Raw genomic sequence first — 17,571 nt, forward strand, 5'->3', positions numbered from 1 at the left:
ATTGACCTTAATGTATATCTTATCTTTAGCACCTGAACAGTGTAAGCTGGTTACACATCAAAAGCCGCGAATAAACAGCTGGACTTAAAACCTGTTGTTTTGGGTTTTTTAATTATAGTTATTATACCTAGTTAATCCTGATTTGTTATAAAAACATATTTTTAGCTGCTCGGAATTTGAGTCGCGCTTAAAGTCATTTTAGCTTAGCAGACAAAATATCAATCAGCCTAAATTTTCAATTAATCAACAGTTGTAAATTATCGGAAAGCTGTTCATCTCATGAGATTCATCTAGGATCAAAAAGTCGAATTGAACACAAAGAAATTGTTGGTGTGCAATGTCATTCGTGTACATTCTTAACATTATTCATATTCAATTTGGTTTCCTTGTAAAAAGAGTGCATTTTGTGCTTTGTATAAGTAGCTTAGGGCAAGTGTATAACCTCATATTTTTGACCACGTTGTTTACACAGCTATTTTCTGCTAATATAAACATTGAAAAAAATAACCAAATCAGATAACTGATCTGCATCGTTAACCAGTTAATAGTTATGTTGTGTGGATTAGATTCGACAAAAACAGCCAGTACATTGTTTATTATTACAATTCATAATGGTAGTTTATTTGTTTTAAATTGTAAAAACAAAAATGTCCTGTTAATTATGTATATCCAATATTAGCTTTGCGTAACGGCCAATATAACGCGTCCTTCTCGGGAGTAAATATTTAGTTTAGGAAATTGACCTGAAGATAACTCCATTAATTCACTGAACAAGGGTAAAATTTAATCTTGGTCATGACTACAAAAGAGCTCTGCTTCGCCCTCGAGTTAAGGAGTCTCCAAGGTGACCAAAACTCGTCGTGTTCACGTAATGATTGACGAAAATGAAATGAATAATTTAAAATCGAAGGCCATTTTAAGCAATCAACAATACCCATCTGGCATCCGTATAGCCCCGGTTACCAGCCAATGTTACCCGGGGGAGAACAGACAGTGAACGCTTTCGTCTCTACCCATCAAAGCCAATGAAAGACACCCGTGGAATTGAAAGCTTTATTATCCATTGTTAGCTTGAAAAGGATCGAAGTTTGTCAGTGTCGAGAGGCAATTTCAGCGCAAAGGTACAATGGACTGAAACATGACATCCAGATCCATGAACGTATTAGCGACGATAGCTTGTAGAGCGAAGGCTAGAGGACTGAACAGTACCAGTTAGTGACTACAGTAACAAAACGAAACCAAAACTCCACTGGTGTAAGCCGAACACCCCAGAGTGACTGTGACATAGCATGTGACCCTGGCACAAGATACGATGACGACCATAGTAGTAAGGTGGTAAGGGATCAAATCGTCTCATATTTATAACATGTATATGATGCCAGAAACATATGCTAACATACTTCTTGTATTTAGATCAATTTAGTGCATATAAACACTACTAATTAACCATATCCAGGATAGCCACGTCAAGGAAGAAGAAAAAAACATATCTTAACTTTGCTACCTCACGGAGAAACTGCATACACTTCATCATGAGAGGGGCCTTTTTGGCCGAGGAGGTTAGCGAGCCAGCGCAAGGGAATGACTCAGGAGTCTCTCACCAATGCGGTTGTTGTGAGTTCAAGTCCAGCTCATGATGTCTTCTTCTTCGGTCATAGTTGGGAAGGTATGACAGCAATTTTCCAGGGGTTGTGCTTCCTCAGGGCTCTGCTCTGTTTCCCCTCACCATAAAGTGAAATATTCTTGAGCACAGCAATTAAATAAATCAAATCATCTTGAGTAGGAAGCTTTGCCCAGTGTTTAGAACCTCGATAAATTGTACAATTTGAAACAAATAATTCTCATACATGCATTGATTGAAAAAGGCACCCAGTACAAAAGCTTTACAAAGAAGCGACCAGATTGTTGTTACATTCTCTGTGCTTCAGGAAATTAGGTTACTTTCTTGGAAAGCGGTGATGTTTATACTTGCCGAAACATGTGCTAACATACTTCTTGTACTGAAATGCCATGCCGAAGTCATCAGAAATGAACACCCACCCAGTCAGAGTATACTTAGACCGTGCTCTATCCCCTTGTATGCTGAGAGTAAAGCCAGGAAAGTATCAAGATTGCTAAGTTTTCGAGCTAAAGTATGACATGTTTCATGACTGAGACCTTGATACCCCGCTCATTAAGTCGAGACTTTGGCGTTCAACCTGCGCCCGTGGTTAGTAATTCCTCGTTATTGAAACTTGTCCAATGAGGATATAAATGAATTAAACTACAATGTATAGTTGTATTTGGCAAGTGATTTTCAGGAATCATATTACATTCAGAACACGGATGTCTGGTATACAAGGCGTTCAGCTATGTAAATAAGCGATTGGCAAGGGAATTTTATTCAGATTCCTTCTTCAAAGTCTCCACAATAGGTAGGTATACGTATAGTGTTAGTATTCCAGCTGTTTGAACAGATTAGGTCCGATGGGTTTGTGTATGTAAAAAGCAATACTCGAAAAGGCGAGAGTACACACTCCACCTGTGTGTTGAATCGAATCGCGTTCGCGATTCCGTTGAGAAGAAAAACCTACCAAAGACCGGTTGTCTCTAACTCACTGCAAACGACGAAGTTTCAAAACAGGCGGATATTAGACGCAAAACAAGCCATCAAATTCCATTCTGATTACATTACAATCACGCAAGTTGACATTTTTACTGGAATGATTTCAACGGTAACGGCGTCGTTTTGGGGCCACTTTTCCAACACCAACTGACAATGGCATGTAACAAATGACACCCTTGTGACATGTCAGTACAGCTTTCCCATCCGTTATAGGTGAACATCTAAACAAGACATGTAACAAATGAACCCTTTTGTCCAGAGCGCTCTAGAACTTGCCACAGCTGTTCATGAACTCATTAGGGAATTGCAGAGCCGAGAAACGGAATTCCCATTTGGAATACGTTTGCCATAACTACCAGAAAAGTATCTTTGATCCCTTATATTTTTAATATGATACTCTGAGCTTTAAAAAGCATGACAGAGTCTTGTTGAACAGTTAAGCAAAACGGCGAATAATAAAAGTATAAAGTCCATAGACGATATTGCTACACTAGCTTGGATTAAGTAAACGATTTGTTTCGGAAAGGTTCATTCCAGTCGAAAAGATGTGCGGCAATATATGATTCCTCCAACGATGACCCAAGCCCTAATTTCATCAAACAGCTATGTAAAGCAATGCCGTCTACATTGTATATAAGAACAGTAAGGCTTAGTGGAGAATGAATTTAGAACGCGCCAATAACTTCATTCTTTATCTCTGTGTACGATCAGTCTTGAACGTGCTAATAAAACCGTTATGAGCTATGATTCCGGAATGCCACGACAGGAGTAATTAAATCTTTCACAAAAATATTGACACTACCGTATATGAGTATCCGGCGAAAAGATAACCCGGACAGCAGGTAAAGCAATGATATTTAAAAGTCATAAGAACATGCATTTGAGGACATGAGATTTATCAGGTAACAGGCCTTGTAGTAAAGTGAGAATGACGAAGGTCAGTAGTTATAACGATCAAGGTCAGGATCACAAGATATGCAGATATCTGAGAACATCGTGAGAACAACATGATAAAATCGTTTCAAATGAGTTGTTCTTCATTTTCCTTTCTCTGTGATAAGACCAGACACAAAAAGGACATAATTTCAACATTGCTAACAAAATGGCCACCCTAAGCTAATAACCTTTGTCCAAACACTTTAATTTTCTTCTGCAATAATTTAATATCGAGGCCTCTGTGAGGGTAGTATGAAACTCATGGAAGGTACTTATCATACTGTAAAAATGTCTTAAAGATTCGAAACATGCTTGTTATAAGTCGTCTACTGGTGATATCTATGGGTTTACCTTTTGTCCGTCACACAGTCACAAATGAGTCTTGCCTGTCCTTCCTTGTAAAATAAGTATTTAACAAGGATATATTTTACATATTCCTGGTCTTGTCACAAATGGGCAAAATAGGCCCTTAAGTGAGTAGTCTGAAACGCAAGGTCCGCGTTTGCCAAGTTACAAGAGAAGGATTATAGAGCTAAAATATATCAACGTTTCTATTATCCAGATTAAAAGATTATAAAGCAACGTATAGTATTCCAGATATGATAAAAATTCATGTTACTTCCTTAATGATGAATTTGTCTTGCTCATACTGTTAGTTATCCAGCGCATTCTTCCACATTCCCAGTAATCCAATTTCCTGTTGATTCGACAAATACCAAGTTATAGGCAAATAGTCACCCTGATGGAAGAATAGGAGCATAACTGGCTTGCCTTTCCGCTCTCGACAAATAGGTGTGTGTAAATAATGCGGTATAATGAACACCCACAATTCCCAATTAATAAATAATAATATTGTCAGCGGTAAATTATTCATTAAAAGGTCACAGAACAAAGATTGAAGCCGTATTTCTTGATCCCATACGTGACATGGTCATATTTCCCTGTCGTGTTAGTAGAGTGATAATGGATCTGAGCTTTCCATTCTGCCATTTTCCTGTCTGTACTCGTTATTTTTATCCTGTGGTACGCCGAAAGTATTTATGTGCTCAGCACGTCAGTTAGCGTTGTTGTCGTTGTGGTATTTACTGGAACTAAGGGCTAGGTGGGTGTTTTTGCTGTCGTCTTCGTAGACATGCCAGGATCTGTGGATTAGCACAGATAAATTACTGTTGTCATATAGAGAACGGATGTTCTAATGGATTTTGAGCACTAGTCTCACTGTTCGCGTGCAAGCAAGGATTCTTTGTATCCCAAATATGCAGAGTAGACATTTATATCAACACCCTGATTATTAACTTTAAATTAACTCACCAACGACTTATAAATCCACCAGAAACCGCAATTCCATAAAAAATTTACGTTATCCTAACATGGAAAAAATCAAGTAGCTTGGAAAGTAACACTTTTGGCCAATGTTTCTCTGCGTGAAGCGTTATGGCCTCAAGTGACGACATGTGAGGTCATCAAGGACTTATGACCTCAAGTGACGACATGTGAGGTCATCAAGGACTTATGACCTCAAGTGACGACATGTGAGGTCATCAAGGACTTATGACCTCAAGTGACGACATGTGAGGTCATCAAGGACTAGTGATCTGCTTAGAAGAAAACTGCACACATTTTGTTCACCCCACAAAAGTTTTCCTATGTAATTGTTGATGATTTTGGATTTGGAATTATGGCGTAGTCAAAGATTGGGCGTGTTAAACTGGACAATCAGATATGTGGAAAACGCCTTTACTAGTCTGTGTTATCCTTTTGGAACGACATGACGTTATTAAGCCTTCTGTTTTTTCATCCTGCTAACACGACGTAACCCAAACCGTTTTGTTTTTTTATAAAATTGGACTGGAAGAGAGTCTGATATGACGCCATTGCCTTTGAAAAAGAAGAAAACAACCAAATTAATTTTGTTCTGCAACGTCATCCAGGGTATACATTCAGCGTGGTTTATGAGGAGTCGCCATCCTATAGTTACCAATGCACATCCGACAGCTGTGTACTAAAGGAAAGTATCCATTGACTGTGATTTCCGCAGAGCAGCACAAAACAGAAGGCTGTAACGTTTAAAGTTATGTGCTAAACAGCTTAGAGACGGCACATGGCCTCCCAAAACATGACTACGATATTATATTAACACTATGAGCTATTTATTTATTTGATTAGTGTTTTACGCCGCACTCAAGAATATTTCACTTATACGAGGGTGGCCAGCATTATGGTGGGAGGAAACCGGGCAGAGCCCGGGGGGAAACCCACGACCATTTTACGGTCGAACAGGAAGCCAGTCTGAGCTGGACTTGAACTCACAGCTACCGCATTGGTGAGAGACTCCTGGAGCAATGCGCCGCTCTTTTGCGAAGGACCCTGTAACACTATAAGGTTCGATTATCTATTACGTCACTAATTAGTTTAAAACACAATTTAGTTGCCGAAACGGACCAGTCGTTAGCATCACTTGCGCTTTGATTGAAACTGTTCACGTCTTCAACGTAGTCGTCTTATTCAACACGATAGACCTGGTCATGCGGAATTAGAGTTATGAAACAGAGTGCCAGAGATTCTGGACAATCCGTCCATCGGTACTTAGAAAACTTTGCTCATTGTAAAATTTAAGAGACTTTAACACTTTTGATGGAATATCCTTAACCTTAATATCCTTTTGGGGGTAATAACGAGTCATGCTGATTGAAATCGCACAACACACAGGCTTGCTACATGCCGAGATCTGTTCACATGTAAGAGGACCGATATTGCTATCCAAGCTTGACAGGAAACCACTTTGGTCATTATACAAATATAACTGCAGGTAAGACGTACCATTTGAACAGTCTAGTATCATGGTATATAGTATCATACGGAGAGCCTGTAGTTGTAGTATCATTGTATGTTGTACCATCTGAACAGTCTGTAGAAAGACTAGTATCATGGTATATAGTATCATCTGGAGAGTCCGTATTTGTAGTATCATTGTTTGTAGTACCATCTGAACAGTCTGTAGACAGACAGATCATGGTATATTACCATCCGGAGAGTCTGTGATTACAGTATCATTGTATGTAGCACCAATTGAACAGTCTGTAGATAGACTAGTATAATGGTATATAGTACCATTTGGAGAGTCTGTATTTGTAGTATCATTGGACATTTAATTGTACAACGTCTCGTGGTAATGTTCTTTCCAACATCACTGGTATCTGTTGACTACTTCTACTCCCGGGTAACTACTTTCCGTTACAATGAAATATAATTTGAAGATATTGTGATGTTAATCTTATTAATGAAACTTTGGTCTTTGGACTATGTTTCATCGGTAAATGGCTTGGACTGTGATTTGGATGTTTCGATTATTATCCTGCCTCTTAAATTGGATATGTTTTCTACATAAGGATATATGTTTATATTTAATAATCATGCTTAATATAAATTCTTTTTTTCGAACCTGATCAGAGAAAAATAGTTATCAAGGTCAACTCAACGGTGAGTAGTGTGGTGAATGTTCTTCTGTGCTTAAAATACATGGGTGTTAGAGAGTGACACATACCGCTACTAGACTTGACGTCATCTTTAAAGGTGGAATTAGGTGTTACAAGAAACAGTATAGGGACAATGAAGATTCAAGAAGACGCTCAGATATCTGCCCTTTGTTTTAATTGATTAATTATAAGCTACAAGGGGCCGTGTCTGAGTCGCTACAGCATGCATGGTCTTGGCATTGTAGCAATTGCGAGGCGATGTATTAGCGAGCATGTTCCAATTCTGAGCAGTGGAGAGTAGCAGAGCTCTGATAGCGGTCGATCCCGGAAGAGGGCTGATGCATGTATGCCCCTGCCTAAACACATCATTTCTCCGGTCGGGAGGTCGGCTGAGCTGTAACCCCACGACACCAAGCAGTACCCAGGTGCACTGTATTCTTATTGCAGATGGTCACTGGGACCGTGAAGTCCCACTTAACCGAACCGCGACCTAGAAAGGATGCTTATGCAGTGTTCCTTTACAAGTCTTTGCCAATGATGACGCGCAGTTGCCAGGAAGTTTTATGGCATGTATATGTCACAGAGCACCGTTGTAGTTTTCACCAAGTCAACGTGCTTTTTCCCCAATACAAAAGACTAATGCATGGAGAGTAAAACCAGAACAGCAACGACAATGTGATAGTTGGCAAACGGTCAGATGTAATCGGTGAAACATGGCTTCATGCCAAATTACCTCAGTTAGGGTTTCATCTAACTGTTCATGTAAATGTTTAAAAGTATTAGCAACTTATACGCCCTCTATAGCACCATGGCTTAAGCAGCATTAGGCAATCAAGAAAGTGAAGATTTGTCGGTATGTGGTGATACCTTTTGAATTACTTGGATCACTACTCTGGAATTAGGACTGTACAACAAGGTCACAGGCTTTCACGGGCTTCAAGGTCACAGGCTTCATTTGCTTCAGCGACTCAACGTGTCAAGTAACCTACCAAACTGGAATAATTAGGGATAAATGAAACGGAAATGGTGTTTAAATCGCAGGCCACAGATCACATTATTTCTATGCATATATGATACACTATGATGGATGTCTTGTCTGAATTTGGAGGTACTTATTAACCTACTGGATCTTAAGAGAGGTGATGATCGAGTGCTGGTAGACATAAGGTTGGGTACGGAACTCCTTTAATAATCTTTTCCATTCAACTGTAAATAAGTACATGTATTATGACGGTTTAGGATATTACAGAGTACTGAAGACATTTGTGACGACTGACAAGTAATACGGCAGGCCTTCATCATTTGGATATACTTATTAAATGTAATTAAACGCTTGTTGTGACGTCACTCTATTCCGAAACCGTAATTTCTCACCAAGGAAGGTACAGCAGCCATACTTTCCTAAATTCGTCTGGCAGATCTGAATTGTCTAACCAAGCATATTTTGACCATGTCGCCATACTTTAAGTATCACAACGAAAACACCGTGCTAACTGCGCATTTTTTATCCCCACTCCTTCCCACAGCTAAATACTGAAATCGTTTATTATGTAACACTAATGCAACCGTTTAAGCTTCGCGACTCTTATCCAGGAATATACAGTTACTCGGCCTTTCTCTACACCAGAAAACACTAACCTACAGTAGATGTCAGATGAAATATCAATAAACACTGTCAAGAAAAATAGTGCGATTTATAATTTACTTTTTTAACCCAGTAAAATGCAGTTGAAACTTTGGATTCGAACCAGTGACGTCACATCAGGTTTTGGTCAATTTAACACACGCATACTGCTGGATTCTATCATGGAAAATGCATGTTCATACTGACGTCGCTGATACCCTCTGTGTCACTACAGTCCACCATAAAATGTAATGTTTTAAAACAATTTCACTTGATTGGAAAAATTCTAAATAAATAACCCGAAGTATTTTCCTGAACAGTTTTTAATGGTCTTTCATCGTATATATACTTAATTTTAGTATCTTCTTTGCCCTCAAATGTACGTTCTTTAGTGGTTAGTGTTGAACGTTATTTTGGAAATTGGTTTAGCGATTATTGTAATGAAACACCTTTCTTTAACTTATATCTGTATCCACAGCTTAATCCCATCATTACGTCAGTCTTCGTGATTTTACTTGTGGCCACTAACAACAGGAAACTATTATCCGCTTTTAATATTATTTTCGACACTTTACTGGTGAGCCAATGCAGCCTACTTTACAGACTCAGTATAGGACGTACACAGAGGTCCAGGTTAAATAAAGATAAAAAAATTCCATTTAATGCCCTTGATCTTGTGAAGTGCAGTTTTCACATATGATTAACTGATATATTAATACTATTGTTTCGTGTTTATACTGATAAAGCGACTTCGCCGCTTCCCATACTCACCTCCCCTACAGGAATGTCTCTCCGACCACATGCCTCTGCATTTTCCTACAATAATAAAATTTAAACAGTTATTAAAGATAGTCCGAGACAATTTGACTAGAGATTGTGATAATAACTTTGGCTAGTGATAGCTTCAAGTTTATTTACAAAAAGGATATACCGTGTTTTTGATAACAAAATCTCTAGTTTCCATTTCAGCCCAACAAGACAGAACATACAGTGAAAGTACGTCAAACTTAGCATTGTATTTGTGTCTGTTATCCGTCTCTTATTGGGACGAGGGCGCAATTCTAAAGTATGCCATGTTGAAGACTACCTTTATGCAATTCTCCAACATTAAACAACTGTTAAAAAAGTAATAAAATCCTCGAAAAGTTAAAGGCAAAGTCGATATTTCTCTCTGAATTGGTTTAAATTCTTATTTTTGATTACCCAGCCAATAATCATTGGGAATTTCGAATATGATTTATGATTTTTTGGGATGGTTCACCAAAGATACATCATCGTCAAAAACAAAGAGAATAAAGCAAAACTTAGCAATTAATAGGCCTGCTGTGTCCCCAAAACATGTCTAAATTAATACCTAAAGAAGTTATTTTGTTCAGGGATTTAAACTTTGCCAGCTAGGTGTCTGTACGCCTGAGCGTACTTATATACGGCGGCGAGTGGGACTATAGCATTCCATAACGAGATGATAGCCTTACCCTGGGGACAATGCACGGTTATCGGGTTTATAGTTGATAGCTTTATAGCGTAAACCAAGCCTAGCAGCATTTTGGACATATTTCCTATACTTGCTCAGACGGCGTATATTAATGCTACTCGAAGGTTAATAACTGAGGACATGTGTCAACAGCATGCTGAGGAGTTAGACGTGGTGAGATTTTCGCTCCGTTTGTAATATATTTATAATTATACTACCCCTTTCACGAATACATTTTTACTTTTGTGCCAGTGTGGTGTTTTATCTCAGAACCGTACACTTGATTTAGTTCACTTATATAATCCTTCACAAATGTGCCTGTGTGCTCATTCCTTGACAAGTTAGATGAACGACCCTAAGGGCATTTTATTCCTTGTCTTAATTAACCTTCTAAACACACTGTGTCCAATTAATTTCTCAGTTCTTTCTGTTACTTCTGAACGGAGTTAAATCCGTGTTGGTGGTTCAAATACTCGACATGGGCTTAAAGACGGATGTTATTTCGCAAGAGTAACGTGGCCTGTACGAAGGCGAATAATGTATTTGATTAAGTGTTATCTGATAATAATAATAATATCCCATCCTTAATCGCAATACAACCTTAAATGCATCATATACTAAGATATGATTTTCCCTCGCATTGTAACTTTAAAGTCTCTTGACAATTTTTGACCTCTTCTATTTTTATACCTTCAAACCTGTGATTCTGGAAGTGCCCAAAAATTCTTGGAGAATTCCCTGTTTGAATGTTTCATTCTTTATTTATACTCTCCGCGCCGTGCACTGTATTTTAGGGACCACCAGAAAATAACCGAAAGCGGCAAATAACACAGTTAACAGGAAAATTAAACGTTAAACAGGAAATTGTACCGTACACCTGCGAAGCAATTGAAAGACTCGCGACTTTTCTTTACTTTCTTGGAGTGTTTTTTTTTTTTAGTTGTTTCCTTTACTTGATGTATGTGGCTATTAGGCTTTACAAGGAAATGCACCAATTCTACATTTCTACCAGATTGTCGCTGAAACGTCCGGAGATCAGAAGCCAGTCGAAGCTTGTAGCATTGATTTAGGTTTTAGAAACGCATGGCTCTAGCTTGACACCCACTTAACGTATCTCTCCCCAACAGCATTGGACAACCTACAGCCAAGTCAATAAATTAGTTCGAAAGAAAAATAGGACGAAGATGGCGTGTTGGTTAGGATCAGATGAAATATGCTTAGGGGCATAGTGAGTTTGGCGTAAAACGGGCATTGTCGTGCCTTTCCTCCGACAATTCTTCGTTGATCTGGTCGGCTAACAACTTGATTTAGATGAATCACACAAACGAACCTATTGCTAGTAAATTTACAGTCAGGAAAATCTGTGACATTGCAATAAATCAAAACGTTATCAAATTCAGTCGGTATTTATAAGTGCGTTGTACGAGCAAAATAATGCTGGAGGCTGTTTCAAGAAGCCAACTGTTCAATTTAGCTCGACAGGTCTTTTTTTATTAAGAGAATATTTTACAATGGGAAACACCTGCATTGCCAGATGCTTATTTGCGGACCTGATTGATCGGTGTAGGTGGGGAGGTAGAGAAATAATCAGTGCCTGAGAATGACTAATTGTCCAACATTCTTTAATGTTTACACATTACAGAAATAATAGCCTAACACGAAGAAGAGACTTTCAAATTACATTGGTATTTTTATTGTCCGCGCCAGCTCTTTCAATTTCCGCCATTTTGCACATCTAGTTCCCCCGAGCTTTCCGTTTGTTGAACTCAGAAGATACCTTAAAGCTGACAGTTATTGAGAAGGGTACCATTCATCGCCCACTGGGTCTCACAAAAAATACCACGGTTTATTATGCTATGTAATTAGGTGTCAACTACTGGAGGACGTGAGGGCCACCAAAATCATATTACGTGTCTAATACTGTGTAATGAAATCCGCTCTGTCCAATCATTACCTGGGAAGGCCTCTAAGAAAAAGATTTGTGTATCTCAAGGAAAAAACAACATTGACAAAAGTGTATCATGATTTTTGATGAATGAAATGTCCACAGGATTTAATGGCATCTATGGAGAAAGAACGCTGTATGGATGGCAGACATTACAGAGTATGTGTGAACAGTAATTTCGCACGAAATAATTAGTGGCTGCATTTTAGTTGAGAACAGGTAATTCCACTCGAAGAAGATATGATACAAGGGCGAAGATTTGCAATTCATATGTCATGTTTTCCCTAGCAACATAGCCTTATAAACCAATCCCTCCATGATAGCGAATTGAAGCGGGACATTCGTGTGTGAAAAGGCTCAGCGTTGTTACTTTGAAGACATAAATTCTGACTACAACTTCTTTCCAGTGAAGCCACTTAACTTAAAGAGTCTCCGACATGAAACAGTCTTCATTTTCTTTAAATGAGTTTAAAGCAGGATGACAAGTTGAATAGCTTTACTACATAGTAAATCAGTTCATGAATTTAGTTACTTTATGATTTAATTTTGTCTAATTTTTGGATTGTAGTTTTACTCCGTAATCAAGAATATTTCACTTATAAGATGGAAGCCAGCATTATGGTAGGAGGAAACCGGACAGAGTCCGGAGGAAACCCTCGCACATGCATAGGTTGCTTGCAGGCCTTCCCACGTACTTTTATTTTAACCGCTTCGGTGGCCTAATAGTTACAGCGTCTACCTCGCTGTCGGGAGACCCAGAGATTAAACCCATGTCGGGTTATACCAAAGACTTTAAAAATGGTATTTGTTGATGTTTCGTCTGGCGATCAGCACTGAGAGACTAGACCAAGGAAACATGACTGTTTCGCCCGGTGTCAATATAATGTGACTGTGTGGGGTGGCATGTCTGGGTATTACGCGTGATACTTCAGTGGTGGAACATTTTGGCGTTATGGATTCGCCCTGCGATTGTTGTATAACGTTAAACCTCAAGTATACATACACACATTACGCTTATGATTTTAATTTTTACCACAAAACAGGTCACATCTCATTAGCCTAGAACATACCACGAGGGCAGCTGAATGCTCAACTGGACGCTCAGAAAGTCTGACTTCGTGGCATTTCGTGTCAATAGCCCTTTAAACTTTAACAAAATATAGTTCATGTAATGTAAAGTATCGCGTACTTTTTTCAAGCTAATCGCCACGGAGTCAAAGTAGAAAGAAGTCTGTTATTCTTCCTTTCATGTAGGCAACAGCGTTGAAAGTTTTAATATAAACTGGGTCCTGTAGAGGTCATATTGTATCATAAAGCCGACGTTATCTGATTAGCACAACGCTAGCAGAGGAAATGTCGAGCAGTTATAGTCCAGTGATAAATATCACTGCCCAAAACCAGCTTGCATGCAATGAAGACGACAGCATTGTACTCTTTGATCCTTGAAACAAAATACGAGCTTGTCCCACTAATCAAATTAATGTTATGTATAACAATATTAATGACTCAATATTACCGCAGTCGAAAGTTATTTTCATTAGAAAATCATGCGTCATGAGTCTAAGATCAACGCCAAATTCATCAAAGGAATTATGTAATGCGCTGTTGTGGTGCACAGTCTATAGATCTGATTGAGTGTCATAACCGAACAACATTTCTGTTTTGATTTCGTCATTATCCCAATAATGTGCGGATTACGACAGTGTTTGTAGCAGGCAATCCCCAATGGCAACGTATTTATGATGCTGTTTCACTAGAATGCAATGTCATCAGACATTTCAGTTTCAAACTAGGACGGGTGCTTTAACCTGTGTTTTCCCGTTTACGGAGAGGTCATTTTAGCATCCTGGCCATCGCAATAGTGTGAATAATAGAATACGTTATACCATGACTTTTCGAGATCAATTTTCAGTCGTGCATTTCCTTTTCATCACATTTATAATGATTTTCTTTATTGCCAGAAAGCTCGGTGGTATAACTGGATAGCTGAGTGGTATAACTGATTATGGGCGACCATAGTCTCCGTACAAATACTGAGAAAATATTCCAGCTTTGTGGTCAAAGTGAGCTAATTTATTTGTTTTTGAAGACATATTTTCCCGAGAAAAGAACTACTTAATGCGATGACACGCTGTTACCGATTGTGTGCAAACGTCCGAGGTAGTGATCGAGGTATAAGATCGATGCACCGAATACTACTGGATGTGCGGTGAAAAAAGTGCAAGGAAAAAAGCAACAACAACGGGTTTGAGCAAGTGAGTCGTGTGGCAGAAAACATAAGACATAAGGTCATTGCTAACTTCAGGATGATTGTAGCGTATGTGGAGACGTGTGTGGCGTATGTTCCTCTAACGTCTATGCCAGCAGTATATTAGGGTTCACGCCTCGATCCTAACCGCCAGTATTCATTACCTGAGACTGCTAATGGTTGCTGAGGAACCCCATTTGTAACAACTTCATTGCGGATCTCTTCATCAAATTATCATTGACTCCCCCAATGCCCAGTCTCTTAAAACAATCAGGCTCAAGTCTTTAGCAGACTGATACTTTTCGTTTGCCTGAGGGGGAAACGATGAATCGGTTTGCGCTGTCTCTTCTCCAGTCTTAATCTAATCAAAATCCAGCAGCCATGACTTTTACATTTCTCCCTTAGTTGCACTTTTCTCATGTCGTTAGCGATCATTATAACTGGTGGGGCAGTGAGTTGTAAAAGCTTTTCCCATCAGCAGAGGTGGCTGAGCCAAAAGGTTGGCCATCGATGTTTAGTATGATATAGGGGACATGATTATAACCTCCTGAGAAGGACCAGTACGAACGAGCATAAAACAAAATGGTTATGCGACTCAAAGCTCGATAAATATCCATCAAAACTCCAAGTGAGACTGTCTTATAAATCACACATCACGGAAATAATGTAATAGGAACGAGTCGTGGATCACATATCTGTTGCTGAAGGACACCGTAAAGTTCGTCACTTTCGGAATACTAATGTGATTGTTCTATCGAGTGGTAATAAATACATTTCCCCCGTATCGAAGACATGCACACCATAGTACAGATGTAGAATGAAAAATACCATTCAAATTATTTTACCAAAATACAAAATAATGCAAATCATCCCTGGGCTATATGTTAGATGTTTTCAGTCAGCTTCACAAATGCACCACCATACCTCTGAGCCCATGTGTTGAATCGTGAAAGAAAGGAAAGCGCAAACATCACATTTCAGTTGCATAAATCTAGGAATCCATGTTTTTAAATGTAAGTTGTCAATGTAAAAGAAAACTGTCAATTCTGTGATACCAGAAGCCCATTTTACTGGACGTTTGCCACACTTTCCGTCCAGTATGTTAGGATCCCACATTTCCGATGTCCCACTACCCTTTCTGGTAACTTAGTGAAAACAGTTGTAACGCCATGACGTCACAGACAAATTGAACATATGTATCCAATGTGTGGGACATTAGGTTTTTCATTAGTTTGTTACATCATTGTCTGTGAGTGGGCAAATGCTTGTTTCTTGATTGACAATTCGTAACCAGTGACATCTGGTTTCCGGCCTGGTTTCTGTGGAATGTTGGGTAAAGGCGTGGCCACATGTAAGAAAATATGCAGGCACCATACGCAATTAGTTCTGCTAATGGCAAACAAACTAGCGCTTCGGTTTTTCAGGATATATTTAATGATGAGCGATTTAAAGAATCCAGTTTAATCGAACCTTCCTATCTCTCATCACATATGTGATGTATGTACTGTGTCAGATCGTACCGTACATGAGTCCATCAGAGATCTTACGGTCCCCAATGGCTTTAATGTGCGAAGTTCAGAGTTGTGCAATTATAGATCTTGAAGTGTGCATGATACTTAAAGATATCTGCACATGGTAGAGAAGTACATTACTCAGACTTATAAAAACACAAACATTGAAATCCATAGTGATGAAATCCAAACGTTATGTTAATAGACTAAATATAGATCTTTTCTTTATCTCTATGATTGAAATATTCAAACTGCCTAAAGCAAAAGGAAAAACACAAGGATTTCCACCCTCCAAAGCGTTCAAATCGGCCAGTTCAATAAAGCAGATCATTTCTAATAAAGATACCTTTGTTACATAAACGCACACACTAACGATGATCCTTTTTAATCCATAATCTGCTCAGTTTAAAAGCAAAATACGTGTATATCTCTCCACGGTATCAATGTTTTAGATTCAAACTTCACGAATGGAAAAAATTTCACGGATGTTTTGGGACAGACAAACATACCAATTCATTGTAGTACCGCTGGTCTTGTCATTGTATACGATGAAAAAGACATCAGCCGGTATGATATATATACTGAATACAAATTCGTTCCAACCTTACCGAAGCACAAAAGAACTGTCGGCATTAGAGCTGATGAATTATTTTGGTAGAGCGCCAACAGAAGAGAGCCGTAGCTGTATACAAGTGGCCTTCCGCCCTCTAGTCTGAGCTTGTGGTCACAAGCATCATTCGGATACAATCTAGTGTAGCCACATTTGTTGATGGATCACTGGGGGTTTTAGCACGCTTCTTGATTAGCATCTAAAGATAGTACAGAAGTTTCTTCGCGGAATATGTTCCTGTGTTTTGACAGGCTTTTCCAAAGAGTCGTCTCATTTATTGACTCGATGGGGGCAGTCTGTGGCGAATTCTAGGCATTACTTCTCGCTTTATACCAAGCTAATTACACTTTAGAACACATACTGTTTCGCACCTGCTCTCGAAACTATTGGCAACAGAGGTTTGAAATTCGGTCCAGGGTTTAACATCTAAGCTATATGGAAGATGTTAAGGAAATAGATTAATGGCCAGTAGTTATTAATCACTCGTTGCAACCTTCACAGCTTACTCTTAAAACACACAGGTATTGTTCAATCAATAGGTGATACGGCATTCCACTTAAGGCTTCAGCTATAAGTTCCTGCGATTCAGTTATACAAGACTGAGCAATTCAGTTGAACTTACAAGGTCGTTGGTCGTCTAGTTTATACTCCCTGTAGTTTACATCTCTTAATAGGTTTCACCTGGAATGCTTGCATTGTTTTCGGTTTTGCGACACAAGTAACCTTTGTGATGTTGAACAAAGACCAACAGCTTTAGGGGAGACATTACAATTATCAGCAAAACGTCCTCCAGGTCTTTATCACAGACTTTAATATTTATGATTATGTGTCAACGTTTTGGCTTACAGGCGTAAATCCAAAGTTAACAATCTTTCATATACGCTCAATAATCTGTGGACACGCGGTTACACGGCATTGTCAAACTTATCTAAATAAACATCAATTCTCAGAATTTATGAACACTGAGGCAGTTCAGGGATGGCGTGTATGGATCTCACTGAGTAGTCTTCTTGTGCGAGTAACTTCATACACCAACATCTCCAATAAGGAAACAAAAAACGTAATGAGAATCATAATTCGTATTTCATAATTCAGGTGTAAATAGCAGTACTGATTTCAGATTTCGCGTGGGAGTAAATATT

The 17,571-nt window shown here is 38.8% G+C and overlaps 1 protein-coding gene across 1 annotated transcript in view; it reads right to left on the reverse strand.

The window, feature by feature from the left end:
• The window catches only part of LOC135461539 (uncharacterized), a 31,777-nt gene that overhangs the window by 12,612 nt on the left and 1,594 nt on the right, over positions 1-17,571 (reverse strand). Inside the window, exon 2 of the mRNA XM_064738680.1 lies at positions 9,413-9,457. Coding sequence (XP_064594750.1) covers positions 9,413-9,457 — 45 coding nt within the window. The remainder of the gene's footprint in view (positions 1-9,412; positions 9,458-17,571) is intronic.

Source organism: Liolophura sinensis, chromosome 1, assembly GCF_032854445.1.
Source record: "Liolophura sinensis isolate JHLJ2023 chromosome 1, CUHK_Ljap_v2, whole genome shotgun sequence".
In the NCBI taxonomy this organism is placed as follows: Eukaryota; Metazoa; Mollusca; class Polyplacophora; order Chitonida; family Chitonidae; genus Liolophura; species Liolophura sinensis.